Raw genomic sequence first — 23,346 nt, 5'->3', positions numbered from 1 at the left:
AAGCACCCTTTTGATCTAATACATGAGTCTTTTTGGGAAAGATGCAACAAGTTTTTCACACCTGGATTTGGGCATTCCTCCTTGCAGATATTCTCCCGTTCTGTCAGGTTGGATGGTAAACGTTGGTGGACAGCCATTTTTAGGTCTCTCCAGAGAAGCTCAATTGGGTTTAGGTCAGGTCTATGGCTGGGCCATAAAAAGAAAACATGAGTTACTTGCAAATACTTCAATATACATAGCCTATGATAGTAAAAGCAAGGCTAATTATGAAATCCAGGCCATAACACTGTATGACATCAATTCAGATGACTGTTCTAGAGCCTACAGCTAATCAATTCTGGAGTGCATTCAAGTTCTAAAGATATGGTATAATATGTGGAATAATTTTACTCACCTGGGAAACGGAGGCCACTTGAATGGTTTGTAATCACAATTAAGAGCACACAGCATGCCATATTATCTGATAATCGTAGGAAATAATTCCAAAAGGCAACTGACTGTGTAAAGCCCCATAAAAACAAAACAAAAATACGATGTACAGTTGAAGTCAGAATAATTAGCCCCCTTTAAATTTTTTTCTTCTTTTTTAAATATTTCCCAAATGATGTTTAACAGAGCGAGGAAATTTTCACAGTATGTCTGATAATATTTTTTCTTCTTCAAAAAGTCTCATTTGTTTTATTTCGGCTAGAATAAAAGCTGTTTTGAATTTTTTAAACACTATTTTAGGGACAAAATTATTAGCCCCTTTAAGCTATATTTTAAAGTTTTAGTTAAGCCTTTAAATGACACATTAACTGTATAGAAGTGTCTTGAAAAATATCTAGTAAAATATTATTTACTGTGGTGATGGCAAAGATAAAATGAATCAGTTATTAGAAATGAGTTATTAAAACTATTATGTTTAGAAATGTGTTGAAAAAATGTTCTCTCCTTTAAACAGAAATTGGGGAAAAAATAAACAAGCGGTCTAATAATTCAGGGGCTGTATATGTATAATTCTTCAACTGTATATGTCGAGTTCAGCGGCATGGCCATTCACTTATATAATGCAAACTGTAAACTTTTTTTTCTGCTGTAAAGTTGGCCATTTTAACATTGGGGTCAATAGAAATGTGCTCTATTATGGAGCCAGGCCTTGCTAAATTTCGATGAACTGCAGTTTCAGTTACTCCCTTATTAGCTTCAAAAGGGAAAGCAGAAGGTTAATTGGGTATTCCTATAACCACCGGGAGAATGACAAGGCTTCATAATATACAAATGGCAGCAAAACAAATTTCCAGCTCACCACTTTCACAGGAATATACTGTGCTTTTTAATTATGGCAAACACAAATAATAACCTCCAAATAAAAATCAGAAAGTGCAAGATGATAATAAACAGGATATGAGTTCACATTAGGATACATTCAAAGAGAAATTTGTATTTTTACACATACAAAAAAAAAAAAAATCATTTTGATAATACCACCACCTTGCTTACTATTCCAACTGACGAAACCAAATCCGAAAGCATGTGGTCAAAACACAGCAGATTCTATAATGTTTGTTGAATCCATGCTAGCAATACTTTCAAAGCTTGTTCAACCCATACATGTCATGTACTTTACACTGAACAACCTTTGCTTTAAACCAACCCTGTTCCTGAAGGCACACCAACAGTACATGTTTTAACCTCTCCCTAATCAAACATGCAGTTAATGGGTCAGATAAGGGAGCCATCCAAAATATGTACTGTCAGTGTGCCTTTAAGGACAGGGTTAGGGAAACACTGCTTTAAACAACGCTGGGCTGTATTAACCAAATGTTGGGTCAATTATGGACAACCCCAACTGCTGGGTTATATTTAAAAAAAAAAAAATTTATTTAACATATATTCTTAACTTATTTAACTTATATATTTTATACCCAACAGTTGGGGTTGTCCATATTTTGATCCAACGTTGAGTGGTATCATGTTTGCCAAGGGCAATATCACAGCTTCGGTTCATCTGACACTTTTAAAACAAAAAAAAACAACACTTTTTCCAATGCAGTCAGAATTATAAAGATACTTTTCACAGATTAATTTCAATATTACCCTTTACAGGACCCTTCCAAGTCTACCTTTGTCGTTTTTGAAGTAGAACTTGATATACTTGTGTGAAACATTTGAAGCTTTGTGTTTATCCAACCTAAACGTTAGCGGACATTTTGCGCTAGTGTAGTAGCTTCTGTTTTCTTATTAAAATTTCAGTATGAATTATTGACCAAGAAAGTGACTGCTGTACCAACCTAACAGCCCATGTCAAAAATGCAGAAATCGGTTTGAACGTTAAGACAAAAATGTAACCAAAACATCATAACAACCCATGCTGTAAGACTAGAAATACAAAACCAACTGACACACACACACACACACACACACACACACACACACACACACACACACACACACACACACACACACTCATTTAAGGCCCATTTTGAAAGGTGATCTAAACGGAAAAACTAATAGGAAATGTCATCTTTCTAACAGCTCTACGGGGTATACATATGTTCAAGAACACTTTAATAACACAAATAACATTATTTCATCTTTAAATACGACAATAAACCAGAGTAGAGACACCAATTCACTCCCTGATGCTCCCTGACATGGACAACAAAAAAAACATGTTTCTTTTGGATTTGAGTGTTTGGTTGTACACAATTCATTTCCATGTCAAGATCTGCACAAACAGTGTTCTTCTACTTGCAAGTCTCGGACAGAAATATAGCAAAGAAAATGGCATCAAGCAAAGATCCTGCAACACCAGTTGTGTATAGTGCTGAACTAATCCCAATAAACAGGCACAGTCTATGCCAAGAATACCAGCCGTTAGCTGTTAGGATTCACTTTAACACTTTATAGCAGTATGTATGTTTAAAAAGCACAAAACAGCTCTATTAGAATAAAAAGCCATAATGCAGAGTGCATGGCAGTAGCAGAGTCGATGGAAAATGGTAGTGCTAAAAAGAAAGATGCCGTCGCTTTATGAAAGCTGTAAGTCTATCATGTGATGCACGGAATAAAAGGAGATTTCAAAATACAAGTCTAATCAAAGCAAGTGGACGATAAGCATTTCAACTAAACTACTGTGAACCCTGTTCCAGAAGACCAAATCGAATACTTTCAGACTGACACATAGGCAAGTAAAACCAGAGGTAAAGCTGGGACCAGTGAGGGCGTTTAACACGTTTTTAAATTAAAACCCCCTAAACACACTCTTGACCAGTTTACTTAAATTTTTTGTCGGAAAATATCTCAATCCAGACCTCAAGGGGGCAGTGTTTTGTTCTGCTACAGGGCAGGTTACTTTGACCCGTTCTGAGCGCTAACATTCTGTAGTATATAGCGAGTAGTATATATAGCTTGAACTAGGGAACATGTAGTCCAGTATGCATTGTAGTAGGTCATAAGTTATGTAGTGCAAATATGAAGTACACACCAGATATCACAATCCCTACTTGTCGTATGTAATGTGTATTTTAGAGTGGAATATGTAGTCTGCGCAATAAATGTATTCGAGTGCATTATGAATGCCAATTTAACAATGGTTTGTACAAGAATGTGAATGTAAGAGTACAATGGTTTGAATTAATGAGCCTAGGGTTAAAAAAAAGCAAGCTAATTAAAACAGCACTGAAATGATGTGCAAGTACCGCCATAATGGCAATAATGTCAGTCTAATTGCTAATGGTAGAATTTGGGACATTACTCTATGGTATCTTTAGTACTGTAGTCTGATTCCTTTGGGAACTACGCTGCTAGCTACAGAAAATACAGTGTTATCTTACTAATATAGTGTTTCAGTGTAAAACTTTTGGAGCAACATGGTTCATCCTGTTGTTATGGGAAATGCTTCAATAGCATCAGTGTGCATAAGGCTAAGTGTGTGAGCTAGGCGCAAAAAAAAGCACAACACACTCTGGGGAGGGGGAAATGTCCAACAGTGCTTTCAGGCCCCTAGGGGGCGCAGTCTTAAATACCCACTGGCTATAAATGTGTACTCCCTCACTGGTTGGTAGCAGCAGTAGAGGAAAATTGTGGGTAGAGCTAGTCGAAAGTTTCCCACCTTCTCCGCAAGTCCTCCACCTTCTTTTTGGGGGGCGTGGCCATTATTGTTGGTGTAGTTGCCATGGTAAGAAGGTCACTGAATGGGTCACTGGGTGCATCTGTGGAGACTTGCACAGGCTGTGACAAAGTAGCCGGAGAAGATGAGTCTAAGAGGGTTGAAAGAGATCCACTACTGCTGGAGGTTGGAAGAACACGTCCAATGGGCCACGCCCCTCCAGTTGGGGTCACACCCACAGTGGATGCCTGATTAAATACTGCGTATGGACTGCCTGAGGCGGGGAAGTAGTTGGCACCTGGGGGATTCATGAAGGCTGGGGTGAAAGGGTTACCTGGGACGACAGGACTATAGTGCCTTTGAGGTGGGTACTGCGGTGGTTGGGTAAAAGGGTTCATAGACACTGGAGGGGGAAAGTTGGCAAGGTTTGGGGGGTTCGGTCTAGGAGGTACAGGAGGTTTAGAAAGGGATGGTGTGGCCTCATCCTTTGTTGCTCCACACAACGGATCCAACAAGCTAAGTAAGTCCTGCTCCTGTCCCTCGTTTGGCTCATTGGTCTTCAACAGGTCCACCTGAGTTTGTGCTTGAGGAGACATATTTAATGCCTGCCGAAACTCCTGCCCTCCAGCAGACACTCCTCCTTCCTTGTCACAGGCCTGCCTAACCCCGCGCAGCAGGGTCACCGCTGGAGCCAGCACTGCACCTGGTTCTGGTGTTTTCCGACCTTGGGGACGAGGGATTGTAATGCAAGCCCCTTCCGTCTTCTCTGCACAGGAATTTGAACTCTCCTTGCTGGGTGGGCGCACATCAGAAGGTTCTAAGGGTGGAACGGAAAGAGGTCTCTCCCAGGATGGTGACTCCCGGCCAAGCAAGGTGGATGGGTCTTCCCTTTGACTCCAGAGCTTGCTGTATGGGTTGGTGGTTTTAAGCACGGGAAGTGTGCGTGTGCGCTCACCAGCATTTAGTTCCATCCGCTGGAGAACAAACAATTGAAACAGTTTTTAGGATAGAGAAGGGAAATCCCCACATTTGAGTAGAATAATTCTTTAGAAAAGTGTTTCTCAAATCTGATCCTGAAGACACACGCAATACACATTTAGATGTCTCCCATATAACCCAATTGAGTCAGGTCTTGAAGTCTCTACTAATGAGCTGATGTGTTTAATCAGGTGTCCTTACAAACAGAGTTTCAAAATGTCTAATCTTGGTGTATCTTCAGGAACAGGGTTGGGAATCTAGGGAACCTCTCATGCATTTAATTGTAGCTGTCGCTCCCAAAACTTTTCAGGGATTACAGTGCCTAACCTGGTAGTTGAAGTTGACATTTTGTGGGTCTGCTCGAAGCTCCTCCAAACTTCTTGCAGATGTGAGGATGGAGTGTGTGCTGTGAGTGGGTTTTGTGGTATTTGTGATTTCTGGACATTCTGGTTTCCCCTGTTGATTACGGAAGGCATCCTGCAACAGGCTCAGGTCAGAGAATTTGTCTAGCACAGGACTGGATGGAGCAGTGTTACCTTGGTATCGCTCCCCAACCTCCACACCTTCTTCCACAAGCTCTGCCTCTTTCAGAGACCTGTATGGCTGAGGCCTAAGTCACATACACAAACAAAAACAAGTATGCACACAACATCCACGCCACAACAACAGACAATCAAGCACACGCAACGCGCAACACATGCACAAACAAGCACAGACACACATTGTAATTTTCATGTTAGATGAAGTGCTACTGAAATAAGCGGATATGATCAACATAATCAAGTCACTTTATGTGAATAGCTGCATTTTATGCATGAAATCTAGGCATGCATTAAGAGGGATTCAAATCAAAATGAAAGACAAATCTGACAGGCTGCAGCATAGCCAAATAAAATAGCATAAAGCTGCCCCAAAAAAGCATTTGGACAAACTGATGATCAAATACTCTGCACAATCCTGTATTATATGCATAACTTTAATACTACACATGGAGGTTGACAGGAGAAGCATTGCAATTGTCTAGCAAAAGTCTAGATATGTCAAGATATCTGACATGGATCTGCGACATGCTTAAATATGAATGTTTGATCTTTATGATTTTGTACTGAACAATCTGTGTGACCAAGAGCGACCAAGGGCCAATCCCAATTCTATTTCTGTACACCTACTGAACACCTTTGCCCTAAAACAGATTGTGAAGGGTAAGGGCTTCAAATTTGACCTCTATCGACATGAGACACCACTAAAATACCTGCACACGTCATCATATGTCATCGCGATCGCTTACTACATATGAGATTGACGATCATGACTGCTGTAGTTATTCCAGTTGCATTATTTTTTTATATTGTTCTTCAGGAAATCACTGAAGGCAACAGTATCATGTTAACATAAAGATCGGAATCAGTGCGGTTACGTCATCAACATTTGACAACGCTGATTTGACAAAGAAACGCTCGTCACTGTGTCTCCGGACAAATCAGACATGATACATTGATGCATTGTCCCTCCTCCATGCCCAGATTGGTTCAAACTCGCTATATCACAACCAATAAGCATAGGTTTCGCTTTTGTTTGTGGACCAAGCTTTTTGAACAACACGGAATGAGAGAAAGGCATACATTTCTGCGCGGCTAAATAAAACGCAAAAAAAAAAGTTTTGCATGAAATAATTCTCATACTAAGTACTTTTGCATGCACAGCAGCACAGAAACATGACAAAACAGTGACACAGCAAAGACGAACTGCTGCTCTTGCTGTTTTCAAAAGACGCAAATGAAGATGCAGCGGTTTGTCAGTCTGCATTGCAGACAACCATATCGAAATCCATATCCATAGACAACCATATCCATGCTGGCACATAAAACCTAAGGATGTTCCATATTGAATCTAGTTTCGTTATGTAACTATTTATAGTATAGTAAATATTTATATCTATTTTTTACTGAGGATTTGCACCATGTTTATTTGGACTTTATTTGGACTTTGACACATTATTTATTATTTTCTTATTTTTTATTTGTTCATTGTAAGTGGTGTTGTTTATAGTAACTAAAAATATATTATTTGGAAAAAGTCAAATTTGCTTCACTGTTCTATTATTTTGTAACATTTGTAACATACCGTATACCGCGAAACCGTCAAACCGTGGTATTGTTTTAGACGATTATCATACCGTGAAAAATTCATACCGTTACACCCCTAACCACACACTTCAAAAAGGTAATTCCCAGTCACCAGATGTTATGAATATATTAAAACATATGCTTGTTGTAAAAATTTATCCTAATGACAAAAAATACAAATTTGTGCATCTCCTTACTATAGTGTAGGATGGTGTATTCTGGGAAATTTTCATACCCCTTGGTTTCAAGTGTAGTACTGAAAAATCTCTGTTTCAAGGGCTATCTTTCCCTTCCCCTTATTTCTACACCTTCTCTAACCAAGTTATAAAGAATTGAGACACCCCTACCCCTTCACCTGAGGGCACAAAAAGAGGGATAGGGGTAGAGAAAAGGGCTAAGGGGTAGAATTGGGATTGGGCCCAAGTGTGACCTCAGCACTATATGAAAATTTCTGGTTTTGTACCACTTTGCTGTCAATCAGAAAATGTTCAACACTTTGCCAATGGAGACTAAATACACTGTTCAATTCTTAATTAAAGTTCCAAGAGGTTCAGTCAAAGCAGGGTGAATCAGCTTTCAGCCACTATGCCCCCCGCTGCTGGAATCAGCTTCCAGAAATGATCAGATGTGCTCCAACATTAGGCACATTCAAATCGAGACTGAAAACACACCTGTTTAGCTGTGCCTTTACTGAATGAGCACTGTGCTCTGTCTGACAGATTGCACTATTATGTTTTTCTCTTCTTCTTCATTCTTTTATATTACATTTTACCTGTTTTCATGCAAACTAATTTTTAGCATTTGTTTTTATTTTACTTGTTTCTTTTATTCTTGTCTACGTAAAGCACTTTGAATTGCCACTGTGTATGAAATGTGCTATATAAATAAACTTGCCTTGCCTTGCCTAAATGCAAACCTTTTAGTGGTGCATACAGGAACAATGTATAAAACAGTGGTCACCAACATCGTGCCTGCGGACACCAGATCGCACGCGAGGATCACATGAGTTGTCCGCGGGCCTGTTCTAAAAATAGCTCACCATAGCCACTTACCAGTAAGCTTCATCAAAAACTTTTTATAGCTATTATTTTTTAATCACACCTAAATGTGTATACCCCAAAACTGTGCTTAAAGACAGGAACAGATGTAATCTACACTCCCTCTGATGTCCAACTTGGGGCAACTACAATGGTTAGAAGGGTGTCGGCTGTTAAAAATGCTTTATATTTGGTAATTTTTGGATCATTTCAGTAAAATCTGAAAGTTGATTTATGTTACACAATTGATATTCTGTACAAACATGGAACAACGTAGTGCATGATTTCTTAAAAAATTTTAGTGGCTAGTGAAAAAATTGTAGAAGTTAAAATTTTAAAAATGTAAATAACTGCAGAGATTTTATTGAATAATAGGAACCATTTTTATTATTTTTTGTCTCTTTTCTTTTAATCAAACAATTATTTGTATTGGTCATGTAAGGGTCATATATTAACTGAACTTCTAATGTTGTGGGTGAGTGCTGTGCATACTAATTAGCATTTTTGCAGAAGTAGATAGATGCGGGTCCAAAATTAAATTCAGCTCTGCAGACACTTCCTGTCTGAAGAGAGGTGTTAAAACTGAACACAGAACACAGAAAGATGTATACTTTGTTGTTGGGCAGAGAATTCGTAGAAAAAGAGGAAGTATGTCGAAGGTGTGGCCAATGGAGGACTGAACAATGACTGACAAGTGACGTTACACCAAAACTCCACCTGTTAAAATAGGTGGTGTATATATGCTGAAGTCAGGAAATGTATGTTAGTTGCGAACCTCTTGAATGTAATTCTTGTATTGCATTGGGGTAATGTAACCCAGAGCTCTGTCATCGAATTATTCATTTGTATCTAATAAATTGTTACGATTTTTGGCATTGAAGAAAAACCTCTCCTGACCTTTTCTCTTGAACACGTATGGAATAGAGATAGATATTCCAACAATTTATAGAAATAAAGTGTTGCATATTGATATTTATCTGTTTCCTACTTTAAATTATGTTAAATTATTGTTGACAACTATTGTGAGAAATCATTAACATGATCAGTGCCTTCACATTATTACTTATAATATATAATTATAAATAAATTGAGCAAATTTGTTTTTTGAGATGTGTGCATAAAACTGGTAGCCCTTCACATTAATCGGTACATAAGAAGCCGCTCTCTGTTTCAAAAAGGTTGGTTACTCTTGGTCTAGAAGAATGCTGGGAAAATGGTAGGAACCATAACCTTGATGTACTCCATTTTATTGTTAATCCAGTTCATACTAACAAATAGCTTTTACTGTAGTCATGTTCAACTTTATTTGACAACTACAATCTGTCAAAAAGTAAACTTGGTTTAATATATACTAAACTAGTTCAATGACATCCATATGTCGCATTTAGGCCCACTACCCAATTCTACCCCTTAGCCCTTCCCCGTTCATTTGAATGGGTAGAGGTATCCCAATTCTCTTTAGCTTGAAGGCATAAAGAAACTTCCTTGAAACGGAGATTTTTCAGGACCACACTAGAAACCAATGAGTACGAAAATTTCCCAGAATACACCATCTACAACAGCAGCATAGCTGTACACAGATGTAAGGAGATGCACAAATTTGTATCTTTTGTCATAAAATACGATAAAAGGACCTACTAAATTTTGCATCCATAATAATAACTCTGTCCAACAACACACTTTCACATACGACACTCGAATACCCTGTGAAAAAAGTCTAGTGGCCAGAAATTAGCTTATTACAGTGTCTGGTATAATGCTAATGTTGTTTTCGTGTGTTTACATTGATGAATATAGCCATGGTGTAAATGCAAAGTTCAGTTATGAGCTTATTTCCACATTTTATTGTTAAGATGACAAGATATTGTTGCCTTCAGTGATTTCCTGAAGATAAATACCAAAAAATAACACAACTGGAATAACTAGAGCAGTCGCCGTCGTTGAGCTCAAATGAAGTAAAAGAGATTGCAATGACATATGATGATGTGTGCAGGTGTTGTTGTGCTGTCCCATTTCTTAGGGGTAAAATTTGAAGCCCTTCCCCTTCACACTCCGTTTCAAGGCCCAAGGGGAAGGTGTAGGGCTAGGGGTAAACAGAATTGGGATTGGGTCTTAATGTGTCCAAATTCTTTTTGGGGCAAAACATATAAAAAGGCAATTAATTATTCACTAGAAGACTTCAAAGAAACACTAGACATTAAAAGAAAACTATTTGAACAGAGACCATTCAAAAGGAGCAGAAAGCAGGAAGTGTTCAGGAAAAGCAGCAATGGAGTCGTCATCCTGAGACAGCTCATCACCCGAGGAGTCCTCGCACAGAAACACTGTATAGTGACGGGTTGGACGCACGTAACTACAGCGTCAACACGCACGCATACAGAAAGGCACAGCAGCAACATAAAAGAAAGAATAAACACAATTTGGCAAAGACAGAGAGACCCAAGTATTAAGTGTAGCCACACACAAACACACAGATCACACCCAGTGTAAGAGAGAGAGAGAACACAAGAGTGAAGGAGAGAAGGAAAGAGCAAGTGAGACATGCAATATCACAATCCAAACCACAACATTGTTACTGTTCCCATTTGTATTTGATGGATATTTGAGAGATAATGCAAAGTATTTAGGGGTATAATGTACAATCAGCAAGGCATCTGTAGTATCGTAAACTGAAACATTATATGTATATTAGGGGTGTCAAAATTAATTGTTTTTTCGGTGCACCGCGATGCAGATGCGGACAATAAGGTATCGGTTCAGTAATAATCATAACCGGTTATTATGTACTGACGTCATTTATCTTCTATGCGATTAGTCGCGAGGGAGGTGAGCGCGATTATTTACAACACTCAGGCAACTCAGGGCCGGCCCGTGGCATAGGCACCATAGGCATATGCTAACGCCCTATTCACACGGGGCTTCAGCGTCAACGCTTGACAGAGGGCGTGTCTGAAGTTGGAGCTGAAACGATCGTCATAGAAGCGTCAGCCAATGAAACTCAGTCAGCAATAGGCCACTGTCTGAGCTGGTGTATTTGCATACAGCGATCTGATTGGCTGACGCTTCCGTCGGCGCTTGAAAAGTTGAGCTGGTCCCAACTTCTGCAGCGAGGAACGCTTCTGAAGCGGCGCCGACGGATCCACAATGCAGTTCGACAACACCTGACGTCACCCATTCAAAGTGAATGGGAAGCGTTGACGCTGATGCCCCGTGTGAATAGGGCGTAAGGGCGCTGTACATCCAGGGGGGCGCCAGAAATGAGCGCAGTTCAGTTAATTTTGTTTTCCTGACATTCAGTTATAGACGGCATTAACTCAAAAATCTCTTACCCTAAAAACATCTAAAGTGTGTTTCCTACAAAAAGACAAAGCTGGTTATGTTTCACAGCTGTCTTTCTTTTTTTTCGCTCGACATTACCAGCACTGCTCCGTTTAAGCCCTCGCAATATATGTTTAGCCGGGAGAGAGGAGCTCTCAGTAAGGGACCGTCGGAAAAGTGCTTTTTTTCCCGTTTTTTTTTAGTTTTTCTGCTTCGCTCAGCGCGAGCTCTCCCTGTTGCGAGGGCTTAAGTGTGTGTGTGTGTGTGTGTGTATGTGTGTGTGTGTGTGTGTGCACGTGTGTGTGTTTGTTTCTTTGGTACTGTCTATGTTTGTGTATGTGTTTGAATGAGAGACAGTGTGGTGCTGTGTGTCTGTGTGTTTATACAGACAGCATGTTATAGCCTCCCCCCTAAAATATAACACTGTATATAGAAAGCATCATCAATGCACCGTGATGCACCGAGTTTCTGCGTACTAGTTTTATCACAAAGTTAAACATTCTGCCAAATGTCGGTACAAACTCTTAAACTAATGTATTATTATCATCTATGTGAAACCCAAGCTACTTTTTTCACATGCATAGCTGCAACAAAGCAAGTTCTTACACCTAGCTCTTTGTGCTTCTTAGCAGTTCATTGTTTGAAAGGACAAATTTAGCAGTCATAAAACAAATTCAGACAATTTAATGCTGGGAAAATTAAGTAAAAAATTCCACTAAGCCGTGCAATCAAAACCAGCTTAAGCACAAAGACTAAATTGTCTATTTGTTTGTGTTTTGCAAGAGCATGTGTGAGAAAGGTCGAGTATTTCTTAAGTCTTACTGTTCAGGGCTTCCTTCTACACCAATGTTACTGCGAGGTCTCTTTGCCACCAATGGCCGAGGAGGTCGAGCCTGCAAACACACACACAAATGCATATTTTAAACACCATCCTAATGTCTTAAAAGGACATTCTGGATATGTTACATCTTTATAGATGCCACTGTAGTCATTGTTAGGACAGAGGTCAACAGCTAGAAAAGCAAAGGTTAGAGGTCAAGATCCTGTCAAATGTAAACAGAAACACAGAAGTAAGACCTGGAAAGTGGCAGCCAAAGGAAAGCACCCTTTAAAGCATCCCAAACTGTTAGAAGCCCCTAGAAGTCAAGCAAAAAATATCCCTGTAAGAGTTTTTGTTGTTTATTATGATAACATCAGCAACATCACACAACCAAAAGTGTTGCGCGAGTGTGATCACGACTGATGCTGACAAACAAGAAGGTAATATTGAGCGATATACATTTCAGACATGCTGTCTTCTTTTTCTTTAGGTAAAAGAAAAGTTTCAAACAAATCCAGAGCAGAACATGTGTGCATCTCAGAGCAACACTGCAGTGTTTTGCTCCTAAATGAATCAATTAGTTAATGATTCAGTGACCCATTCATAAAGACAGAAACATGGACTTTTGTCTAAATGAATCAGCTTTTCTGAACCAATTGCTTGAATAATTTATATATACCTGCACTGTTATATTTGTCAAGAAACTAGCCAGGGCTGCGTTTCCCAAATAACAACATAACTCGAGTCTGAACTACCATAGTACAATGCATTGTTTGGGAAAAGAACGATGTAGTGACAACTGGGTATCTGCAGGTTTCATCATATTAAACTTAAGACATTTTTAAGATCATTATGAATGAATTTTAGGCCCATAAAAGGCTAAAGGTTAAGAAATTTGACAAATGGCCCTGACTGAAAAGATTTTTATTTGCCCTACCAAAATTTTTTTTTTTATGATTTAATACATTTAATAATACAGACTTTTTAAGACCCTGCAGAAACCCTGGACGAGTGTTTCCCAAAACCGTAGCTGCTTTGTCGCAGATCCATCGTTTGAACCACGCTAGTTATAACATAAAACATCCATAGTGATCCTTTAAAGTGGGTGGAGTAAAAACTTCTTTAGAGGAAAAAGAAAAAACACTTTTTTGTGCAATCTATATTGTTTTACACGCACACACATTTTTTTCTTTAAATCCATTTTTAGGCTAGTTTTGGAGAAAAAAATAAACTTGTTTTCCATATTAATTGAAATATATGTAAATGGAATGTATAGGGCCTGTGCTTCCTTTACAAATATTATAGAGAATATTCCATATTCCATTCTAAAACATTAAACCACTTACAAAAGCTAACATATATTTTAATCTCATATATAAAGCCAATAAAAGATTAATGGTTGTAATTTACAGTAGGCTATTTATTAAGAAATAAAAAAATCATGCTTAATAATAATTATTTAGTAGTAGTAGTATTTTTTATTATTAATTTATTAGAATTATGTAGAATATTGTTTATTTATTTTTTGAAAAGTTTACTTTTACAGCTTTGACACATTCAAGCCACTGCAGAAATGTTCAATTGTCAATACGAAGATCACTAAAACTGAACTGTAAAAATACTTTGAAAGCAAATAACAAATAAGAGAGATGACCTTAATGTTTTTTTTTTTTTGTTTGTTTGTTTTTTTATTTTAAAATCATTTCAAATTAAATATTGGAACTTTCAAAAGGAATAAAACATAGAAGAAATAACTGGAAATAGAACACAGCCAGGAACTATGCCTCTAACTACAACTCTAGAGGTCTAGTTGCAAGCGTACAAGTTCGTGACGCACTCTGCAAATGTTTCTTGGAACGACGGATTTGGAAAAACGCCAAATCAACTAACTATGTTTGTAACAAACTATGTTTGTAATCATTTCAAGTTTAAAGGTTAGAATGAATAGGGCATGGGGGATAATGGAATAGAACACAACCAGGGACTATGCTACTAACTACAACTCTAGAGGTGTAGTTGCAAGCGTACAAGTTTGCGACACAGCTTGCAAATGTTCGTTGGAACGATGGAAACGCCAAATCAACAAACTATGTTTGTAACGACAGGACTTGCAACTTTAGTTGGCTGACAATGGTTTTCGGAAACGCACAAAAACAAAAATAAGCACTCAGAGGCAAAAAAACTATGTAGTAAAAGTACACAATTAAAGCTATACTCCACTAGACATTAAGAACACTACATAGATTCATCCTGAGCTTTTTATCTCCAAATGTTTTGTACGCATTTAAAGCTAAATTGTGTTATGCACACTGTACAGATGACCGAACTAGGGTCACGATACTGGAATTCAAAACCAATCGGTACTGAAATTTGAAAATTCAAACATTTGAGCGCTGTTGAGCGCGTTTTTAACCATTGTATTCACGCGCTCAACAGAAATGACTGTGATTGGCTTTGAAGGTCTTCGGTTCACCGAACTCACTGCTGTTTACTCTGTAACCGCAGATACAGGGACACTGGAGTGTTTTAAAGCTCGCTCAAATTTCAGCTTATAGACAAACCAGCTGATCAACGTGACTTTAAAACGCTCCAGTGTCCCTGTATCTGTGGTTGTGATTAGTAAACAGTGGTGAGTTTGGTAAACTGATGACCTTCACGGCCAATTACAGTCAATCCTGTTGAGCATGTGAACACAATGGCAAATCAGCTCTGTTTAAGAACGTGTTCAACAGAGCTCAAATGTTAGCGGAAAATAGTTGTTTTTAAAATTTCACTAATCGACTGGTATCGAATTCCAGAATCGTGACAACCCTAAACCAAATGTACATATAAAAACAGACAATTAAACTTGACTTAAGCCCAGAAGAGACTGAAACCAGAGGAAAACAGTTGTTTTGTGTGGTAGGAAGACAAGTGAAAACACACAACAAGCTCATCCATGTATGTGAGCGAGTATTAATCTGTAGATCACACACATGCGCACACACACAGACTCCCGTCAGAACACACAGATATAACACACTCCAGTGCAGCAGCCAGGCCAGAGGGCACAGGTGAGCTCAGGTCAGAGGTCAGGCAGGAGAGCTGTACTCACTGGTCGTATGCTGCGCTGTAGTTTGGAGGGATGGGGTGGAGGAGGGCGCTGTGGCCGCATGGGCCGTGGAGAGGGTGACCGCTCATTCTGTGCGCGCACGCACACACACACACACACACACACACACACACACACACACACACACACACACACACACACACACACTTATCTGTAAATATTGTTCCTTTAAACACCCTCTAAAATCCCAAATACACTCACGGCAAGGGTGTTAATCTCCTTTGTTTAGGTTTTAGAAAGAACTCTGAAATACCCAATTAGGGGTTATACTGTTAGCAAACATCCCGATGCTGAGCAAGTCAATTCCTGAAAGGACATATCCAGAATGTTATATAATACCAATAAAATCAAACACCAATGTGAAATTATAATATTAGTTAGAATAAAATATGTAGGCGTCACGGTGGCACAGTGGGTAGCATGATCGCCTCGCAACAAGAAGGACACTGGTTTGAGCTGTGTTGACGTGAGTTTCCTCCGGGTGCTCGGGTTTTCCCCACAAGTCCAAAGACATGAACTATAGGTTAATTAGGTAAGCTAAATTGTCCATAGTGTATATGTGTGAATGAGAGTGTATGGATGTTTCCCAGGGATGGGTTACAGCTGGAAGGGCATCCGCTGCGTAAAACATATGCTGCATAAGTTGGCAGTTCATTCCACTGTGGCTACCCCGGATTACTAAAGGGACTAAGCCGAAAAGAAAATGAATGAATAAAATATACCATGTAATAATTAAATAGGGCAACACAGCACAGCACAGCAAGGTCGCTGGTTCGAGCCTCAGCTGGGTCAGTTGGCATTTCTATGTGGAGTTTGCATGTTCTCCCCATGTTGGCATGGGTTTCCTCCAGGTGCTCCGGATTTTCCCACAGTGCAAAGACATGCGCTATAGGTGAATTGAGTAAGCTACATTGTCCGTAGTGTATGTGTGTATGTCCTGATCCTCCAGATTGGGGGTTGAGCGTTGGGCTAGCAACTCACCTCATGAAAACTAGATGTTTCGAAACATTAATATGCTGTGATCAAATATCAACTTCGGTATAAATGGCCCTGGAAGTAATTAAGTAATAAAAAAAAAAATCAATTTTAATGAGAAATCCCAGTGAGAAATCAAGATTTTTTTTAGTAATGTTTAATTTGTTTGAGCATATCTGTTGATGCTTATTGTAAGGCGACCTTGGGTGTCTAGAAAGGCACCATTTACAAATAAATTGAATTTTTATTATTAAGATTTTTGAGCAAACATCCCACTACTGAAAGCCATATTTAGATAAGTGCACAAATACTTGGATGACAACAACCTGACATTTTAACAGGACACATCCAGGATTGAAATATAATACCAATAAAATCAAACACCCATGTGAAATAATAATATTAATAAAAAAGAAATATATAATTTTTTCATTCATTCATTTTCAGCTTAGTCCCTTTATTAATCTGGGGTCGCCACAGCGGAATGAACTGCCAACTTATCCAGCATATGTTATTACAGTGGCTTATATAATTTTTTATTCTTAATTAAACTTTATAATAAAATACACTATATAGTAATTAAATGTGACATTTCAATGAGAAATCCCAGAGAGAAAACAAGAAACTGAGAAGTAGCAAAAAAACAATCAATCAATAAATGCTGGACAAAGATTAATCGTGATTAATCGCATCCAAAATAAAAGTTTTTGACATATTATGTGTATTATATCTATTTATTATGTATATGTGATATACACACACATGCGTAGAAACAAAATTATACACAACTATTTTGTTTATTTTGTTACACAGATATTTAAAATTATTTATATCACATACACGTATATTTTATATCGAAAAATAAATAAACATGTTCTCAAATACATGCATGCCTGTGTGTATTTACATATACATAAAATATACACAGTACACACACTTAATTATGTCAAAGCAAACTTTTTTTTGGATGCGATTAAACCAAGACCAAAATAAATAAATACTTTTTTTTTTTTTTCATTTTACTAACCAGTTTTATTTTATGTACTTTTTAAAATTAATTAATTTTTAAAAAGTACATAAAATAAATAGGGTAAGTGCAATACATTTTTATACATCCCAGATACACTATAAGCTTTATAAGTGCTTTATGTAGGGTTAGAAGTTTCAAATACCTGCTAATACCGTTAGCAAACATGCCCCTGCTTTATGCCATGTTTAGATGAGTGTGCAAAGATTAGGGTGACCATACCTGACATTTTATTTTACAGGACACATTTAGGATTTCTATATAATGGCAAAAAATATGTGTTGTATGCCATAAGATGGCTTCTTATACTTTTGAATCAGTCTCATGGTATTTTGTTTTCATAAAGCAATCTCTTCAAACAAACACATCTAATTACTGTATAAATGCATATTTGCATTACTTTGAACATTCTGTTTAGATCCCACATTCCAAGCGCCATGATTGCTTGAATAAGTACAATGCCTGAAAGTCATTGGTCAAACTACTATTCAATAATTACCTTTAAGCATGAATCTTGGAGAGCAAAGTAATATAAATGAATCCTGGTCAGGAAGTGTCCAGTACAACTGGCAGGTATGATCATCCTAGTCAATATGTGCAGCAGTTTTTCCTCTCAATAACAAAATAAACATGCAACTAATATTGCAGAGTTGAGAAAACGGCATTTAAGAAAAATCTAGGTTAAACAGCACTCCAGTCAAATTGCCTAAGATTTATCTTTTTACACTTTATAGAGTGGATCGCATTAAAGAATAAAGAAAAAAAATAATAAATTAAACAAGACTGCATGTTTATCATCACAATACACTTTTTCAATCTAACAAGAATTCACAACATCTCTTTTACCCACCTGCCCAAAGTGAACTGTGATTGGCCGCCTCTGGTCCCAGGTGAGGGAGTCTTTGCTCTGTGTGGAGGGAAGCTGAGTGGGCCCGGGCTCTTCTGAGTAGCCGTTCTCTGTAAGCTCCTGCAAGAGATTCAGTGACAGTGAATGGGTGTGTGTTTATGCAGTACTTATAAATAATTGATTTATTTACTGAAATGAGTACCTTTTGTTTGAGTCGACTCTTGACTTCTTTGATGCCCATCTTGGCATGGTCTTTGGCCTGCAGAGGATGAGAGATTTGCTTATAAACTGCACATTTAAATCTTTTGAAATTGTTGCTGTTTACTCACACTGATAAAACAAAATTCGCTCAAACTAATAAATAAAAATATACAATTACATAAAATAACTAAAAAGATTTGAAAATCAAAGTTAAAAATTATTATTTAAAATACAAAAATATATAAAAATATAAAAATTTTATTTAAAATAAAAATTTAATTAAATTACAATTCAAGCCATGAAAAATTATATAAAATAAGTACATTGAATTAGGCAAGGAAAGTTTATTTATATAGCACATTTCATAGACAATGGTAATTTAAAGTGCTTTACATAAACAAGAATTAAAGAAATAATGAAATAAAAATTATTAAAAACAGATTAAATTGTGATAGAACATTTTTTAAAGGAATGAAAAAGAAAAGAAAGACATAATAGTGCGATCTTTAAATAATATTAAATAATAAGAATTAATTTTTTTGTAATAGTTCAATAAAAATGAATAAGAATTCAAAATTAATAAGTAAATAATTTAAATAAATTATCAAACAAACAATAAAATCACAGAGAAACTTCAAAGAGGTAATTCGCTCACATGGGAAGAACTAATAAATTAAATAGTAATAAAGTTAACAAAATAAAACAAAAATAAATTAATTTATTAATATTACACAAGAACACACAAATACACAAATGGATACATACAAATTTGTAAACTGTCTTCATTGCAGGATTTGCCTTTGTCTTCACTGTGTTCAGAATTGCGCCGCTGCCTTTCTGTACTCAAAAGATGAAGAAGACTTCAGGAGACTGAGGGAAAGATCTCATAACACACACATTTGTTAAAAAATAAATATATATAATAAGACTTTCACCTTCACTGTGAAAAGCCACTGATGATACGTTTTATCACTGCCTGTAACAGAGACAAAAACAGACATTAAGAACAATCAGCATGTATTTAATATCTTTACAGCAAGCATGCAGAAAAAATGATAGTATCTCTTACCAGCATATTCTCCCATGTTGATCTCCTCCTCAAACTGATCACTGAACCCTTCACCAGAGTTCAGCAGCTCCAGACGACCATCTATAAACTGAACACACACACAAAACGATGTTTATGCAGATGCCTTCCACCTTGAGAAAGACAAATGTGACACTTGATAAAATAACATTGTGACTTTCAGTTGAAGTGAATGAACTCATGACTAGCTAGAGGCAGTATTTTATTATAACAGATTATTAAATATTATTATAACAGACATAATATTGTAGTTTTTTTCATATTTTTGTTATTTTATATATTATTTCTTAAAATCATTCTATTTAATGTCCTTCTGGTTGTTTGGTTGTGAAATTGGTAACACTTTACAAGGTTGTAATAGTTCATGTTAGGTAATGTATTTATAAACATGAACAAACTTTATTACAGTATTTATTCATCTTTGTTATCATTAGTTAATGAAAATACAGCCATTAATGGTTTGTTAACTCACAGTGCATTAATTAATCTTATCATGCACAGCTATGGATTGTAATAATGCATTAGTAAATGCTGAACTATTATCAACAAATGGTGTAAAAGATTGTTCATTCTTAGCTCATGTTAGTACATACATTAACTAATAAAGAATTTATTTTAAAGTGAATTTTTAATTAAAAACATAAAAAAAACAAATGTGTATTTTCTGCTCTCATTCAGACAAGTAGGTAAATGTTTGTGTATTACCTGTTTGAAGAACTGTAGCTGGATAGCGTTCTGCAGAAACTGTCTCATTGTGCTGGACCGGTGTGTGATGAAGGTTTCCTCACTGAACGTGATTGGCTCCTCCTGAATATAAGGTAAAACACACATCTTTATTCCTGTGCATTTTACACAGACCGTCCACTAGAGGACACTGTCACACAGTTTTCTATAATGTTGTTTACAACCCTCAAATCATTTATTATGTATATATAAAACCCCATGTGCATGTATAAATTTGAGAAATAGTCAAGTATATTTAAAGTTCATCAAGTATATTTTTATATAAAATAAAATACTAATAAATACCTACATAAAATGCAAAAATATGCCAAACAAAATAATTTTACATAAACAATTATATAGAATTTGTATTATTGTATTGTATTATTATTATTATTATTATTATTGTATTATGTGTATTATATATAATAAATATATATAGCAAGCATATATTGTGTAAATAAAAACTATTATTCACAGCACTGATAAAAAGGCAACAAACTAAACAAAAAAAAACTTCCTTTAGCAGACCTTGAATAAAACAAAACAAGTCCTGCCACCATATACAATATTAAAAACGTATATTAATTATTACTGTAGTGTAAGGAATAAAAACAAAAAATAATCTGGAAAAAACAAACCACAGTGCACTCAAAAGAACTTCAATATTTCCCAAGTGCTGTTCATTAGAGAGATTTTAAACATAATATTTTATAAAAATTACAATTCATTTTCTCTTTGTAATGATGGCAATAAAAAATATTTCAAGTAGTTTTTCAAAATAGTAGCATTCAGCTTATAGTTCACCCCAGAATTGACTCGATATATAATCACTTTTAAGTTGTAGGTATTAAAAACCATGAGAGCATAAAGCAAGTTGAAAAAGGTGAAGGAAACGATCTCACGTTCTTACACACTTTTAAATGTAATGTGTAAACAAATTAATTAAACAAAGTTATTTATTAAGGGCTAGTAATATTGACGTCTATGGAGCTCGGGAACGTGTCGTAAGCAATGCAATGCATTCTTGGTGTTTAGGTCAAGGTTGCCTGATCCCCATTGATCTCTATTGATTTTTTTTTTAAATCATCTACATTATACACTCATCAGCAATACAAAATCATATATGAAGATGTTTTCTTGTGGCAAATCGCTGATGTGCTGTCAGTTACGGATAAACTTGTTCAATTATTAAGGGCGCTCATGCGTTTTTTCCACAAACATGTCCGACTGCAACTTGCTGTGATGTAGATACCCGAGCTCTATACCTTTTAGATTTATTTTGTATTTCAAACTAAAAGGATTACCAGAAGACAAATATTATAGCAATTATTTGCTCTGTTAAAACATCACTTAGGAAGTATTTTAAATGTGTATACATTTCTAATAACATATTTTTAATTAATAATTTTGTCTTCAGTGCGACGCAGTGGCGCAGTAGGTAGTGCTGTCGCCTCACAGCAAGGTCGCTGGTCAGTTGGCGTTTCTGTGTGGAGTTTGCATGTTCTCCCTGCGTTCGCGTGACTTTCCTCGAAGTTCTCCGGTTTCCCCCACAGTACAAAGACATGCAATATAGGTGAATTGGGTAGGCTAAATTGTCCGTAGTGTATGTGTGTGAATGTGTGTGTATGGATGTTTCCCAGAGATGGGTTGCAGCTGGAAGGGCATCCGCTGCGTAAAACATATGCTGGATAAGTTGGCGGTTCATTCCACTGTGGCGACCCCAGATTAATAAAGGGACTAAGTCGAAAAGAAAATGAATGAATGAATTATGTCTTCAACTGTTTATGGATTGAATAATGATAGTGCATCAGTATTCAAAATGCTTCAGATCTTTGAATGGAAGTTCCCCAAACTGCAACACAATCATCCTGTGTCTAAAAAGTGGCTCTGTCTCTCACCGGTTCGATGTGTAGCGCGTTTCTGTAACTCCCAAACAAAGCCGCCTGTGCCTTCAGAAACGCTCGAGCCACTCCATCTCCAGTTGATGAAGACACTTTTCTTAGGCGGTTCTTTAAAGATGAAACCTATAAAATACACACAAGTATCACTTGACTGTAACCATCATAAATATATTTCTGCATCAGATCATGTCTGTCATATTAAAATCAACACCATGACCGAAATAGCTCGGGCTTTTCAAACTAATCGTGTGTTTATGTTTATTCACTCACCACATCATTAGGAAGGCTTTGCAGGTCATCAAACGGCGTTTCAAGAGTGTTTGTGTCTACATTGAGAAGAACCACATCATCTAAAGCCATACCTCGCACCTTCTGTTACGACAACACACACAAACACAGACACACAACAGTCTAAGTACAGCCTACATATGGCTACACTAAAAAACACTGACTTGGTGGAGCAAATATGAATCTGCGACACAGATAAATGTAAATATGGAGAAAAGAAAGTGTAAATAAAAGCAATCGGTCACCTCCATTAGACTGGAATGCACTCCGATGAGGTACGGCATTGGAGCGCTAAAAAAAAGAAACAGAAAAACACACACATTGGTACACCTCATAAAATTTACATACACGTACAGTATATTTATGTCACATCTATTATTATTATTTCAGATAAATGCTAACAAATAATTATGTGAATAAATACTAATTATTCTTAATATATTTATTTATTTTGCTTTTAATGATCAGTGTGTGATAAATATACACACATACATTTTTTTACATATATACACACTTTTTTTTCCATTTTCTTATTCCTTAAATATGCAGTCAGCGGCCACTTTATTAGGTACACCTCTCCAACTGCTCAATGCAAATTTCTAATCAGCCTATTACATGGCAGCAACTCAATGCATTTGCACCATGTCATAATGCGATCAATCATCTGAGACTGGTTTCTTAAACATGTCAATGAGCTCACTGTTCTTAAAAGGCCTTCACAGTCAACAGATCTCAATCCAATAGAGCACCTTTGGGATGTGGTGGATTCGCATCATGGATGTGCAGCTGACAATTCTGTTATGTCATTAT

The 23,346-nt window shown here is 36.8% G+C and overlaps 1 protein-coding gene across 12 annotated transcripts in view; it reads right to left on the bottom strand.

The window, feature by feature from the left end:
- Positions 1 to 1,291: 1,291 nt before the first annotated feature.
- dennd1a (DENN/MADD domain containing 1A) overlaps positions 1,292 to 23,346 on the bottom strand; it is a 46,270-nt gene continuing 24,215 nt past the window's right edge. The window contains exons 11-25 of one of the 12 annotated variants that reach the window (XR_012397154.1): positions 22,782 to 22,827; positions 22,519 to 22,620; positions 22,246 to 22,371; positions 20,327 to 20,428; positions 19,604 to 19,691; positions 19,470 to 19,510; positions 19,300 to 19,371; positions 18,536 to 18,592; positions 18,337 to 18,453; positions 15,467 to 15,553; positions 12,375 to 12,445; positions 10,459 to 10,587; positions 5,608 to 5,681; positions 5,399 to 5,548; positions 2,536 to 5,067 (exon numbers count right to left, since the gene is read on the bottom strand). Coding sequence is in view for 4 of the 12 variants with exons in the window: in XM_005161496.5 (XP_005161553.1) it covers positions 4,078 to 5,067; positions 5,399 to 5,681; positions 10,459 to 10,587; positions 12,375 to 12,445; positions 15,467 to 15,553; positions 18,337 to 18,453; positions 18,536 to 18,592; positions 19,300 to 19,371; positions 19,470 to 19,510; positions 19,604 to 19,691; positions 20,327 to 20,428; positions 22,246 to 22,371; positions 22,519 to 22,620; positions 22,782 to 22,827 (2,311 nt within the window). In the remaining 8 variants the exon portion in view is untranslated. Of the gene's footprint in view, positions 5,068 to 5,398; positions 5,682 to 7,100; positions 7,390 to 10,017; positions 10,588 to 12,374; positions 12,446 to 15,466; positions 15,554 to 18,336; positions 18,454 to 18,535; positions 18,593 to 19,299; positions 19,372 to 19,469; positions 19,511 to 19,603; positions 19,692 to 20,326; positions 20,429 to 22,245; positions 22,372 to 22,518; positions 22,621 to 22,781; positions 22,828 to 23,346 lie in introns of those variants that run through there. The other 11 variants (XR_012397152.1, XR_012397156.1, XR_012397159.1 and 8 more) reach the window with 11 other exon arrangements.

The sequence above is a fragment of the Danio rerio genome, chromosome 21, assembly GCF_049306965.1.
Source record: "Danio rerio strain Tuebingen ecotype United States chromosome 21, GRCz12tu, whole genome shotgun sequence".
NCBI lineage: Eukaryota > Metazoa > Chordata > Actinopteri > Cypriniformes > Danionidae > Danio > Danio rerio.
This window is presented reverse-complemented; position numbering and strand designations above follow the sequence as displayed.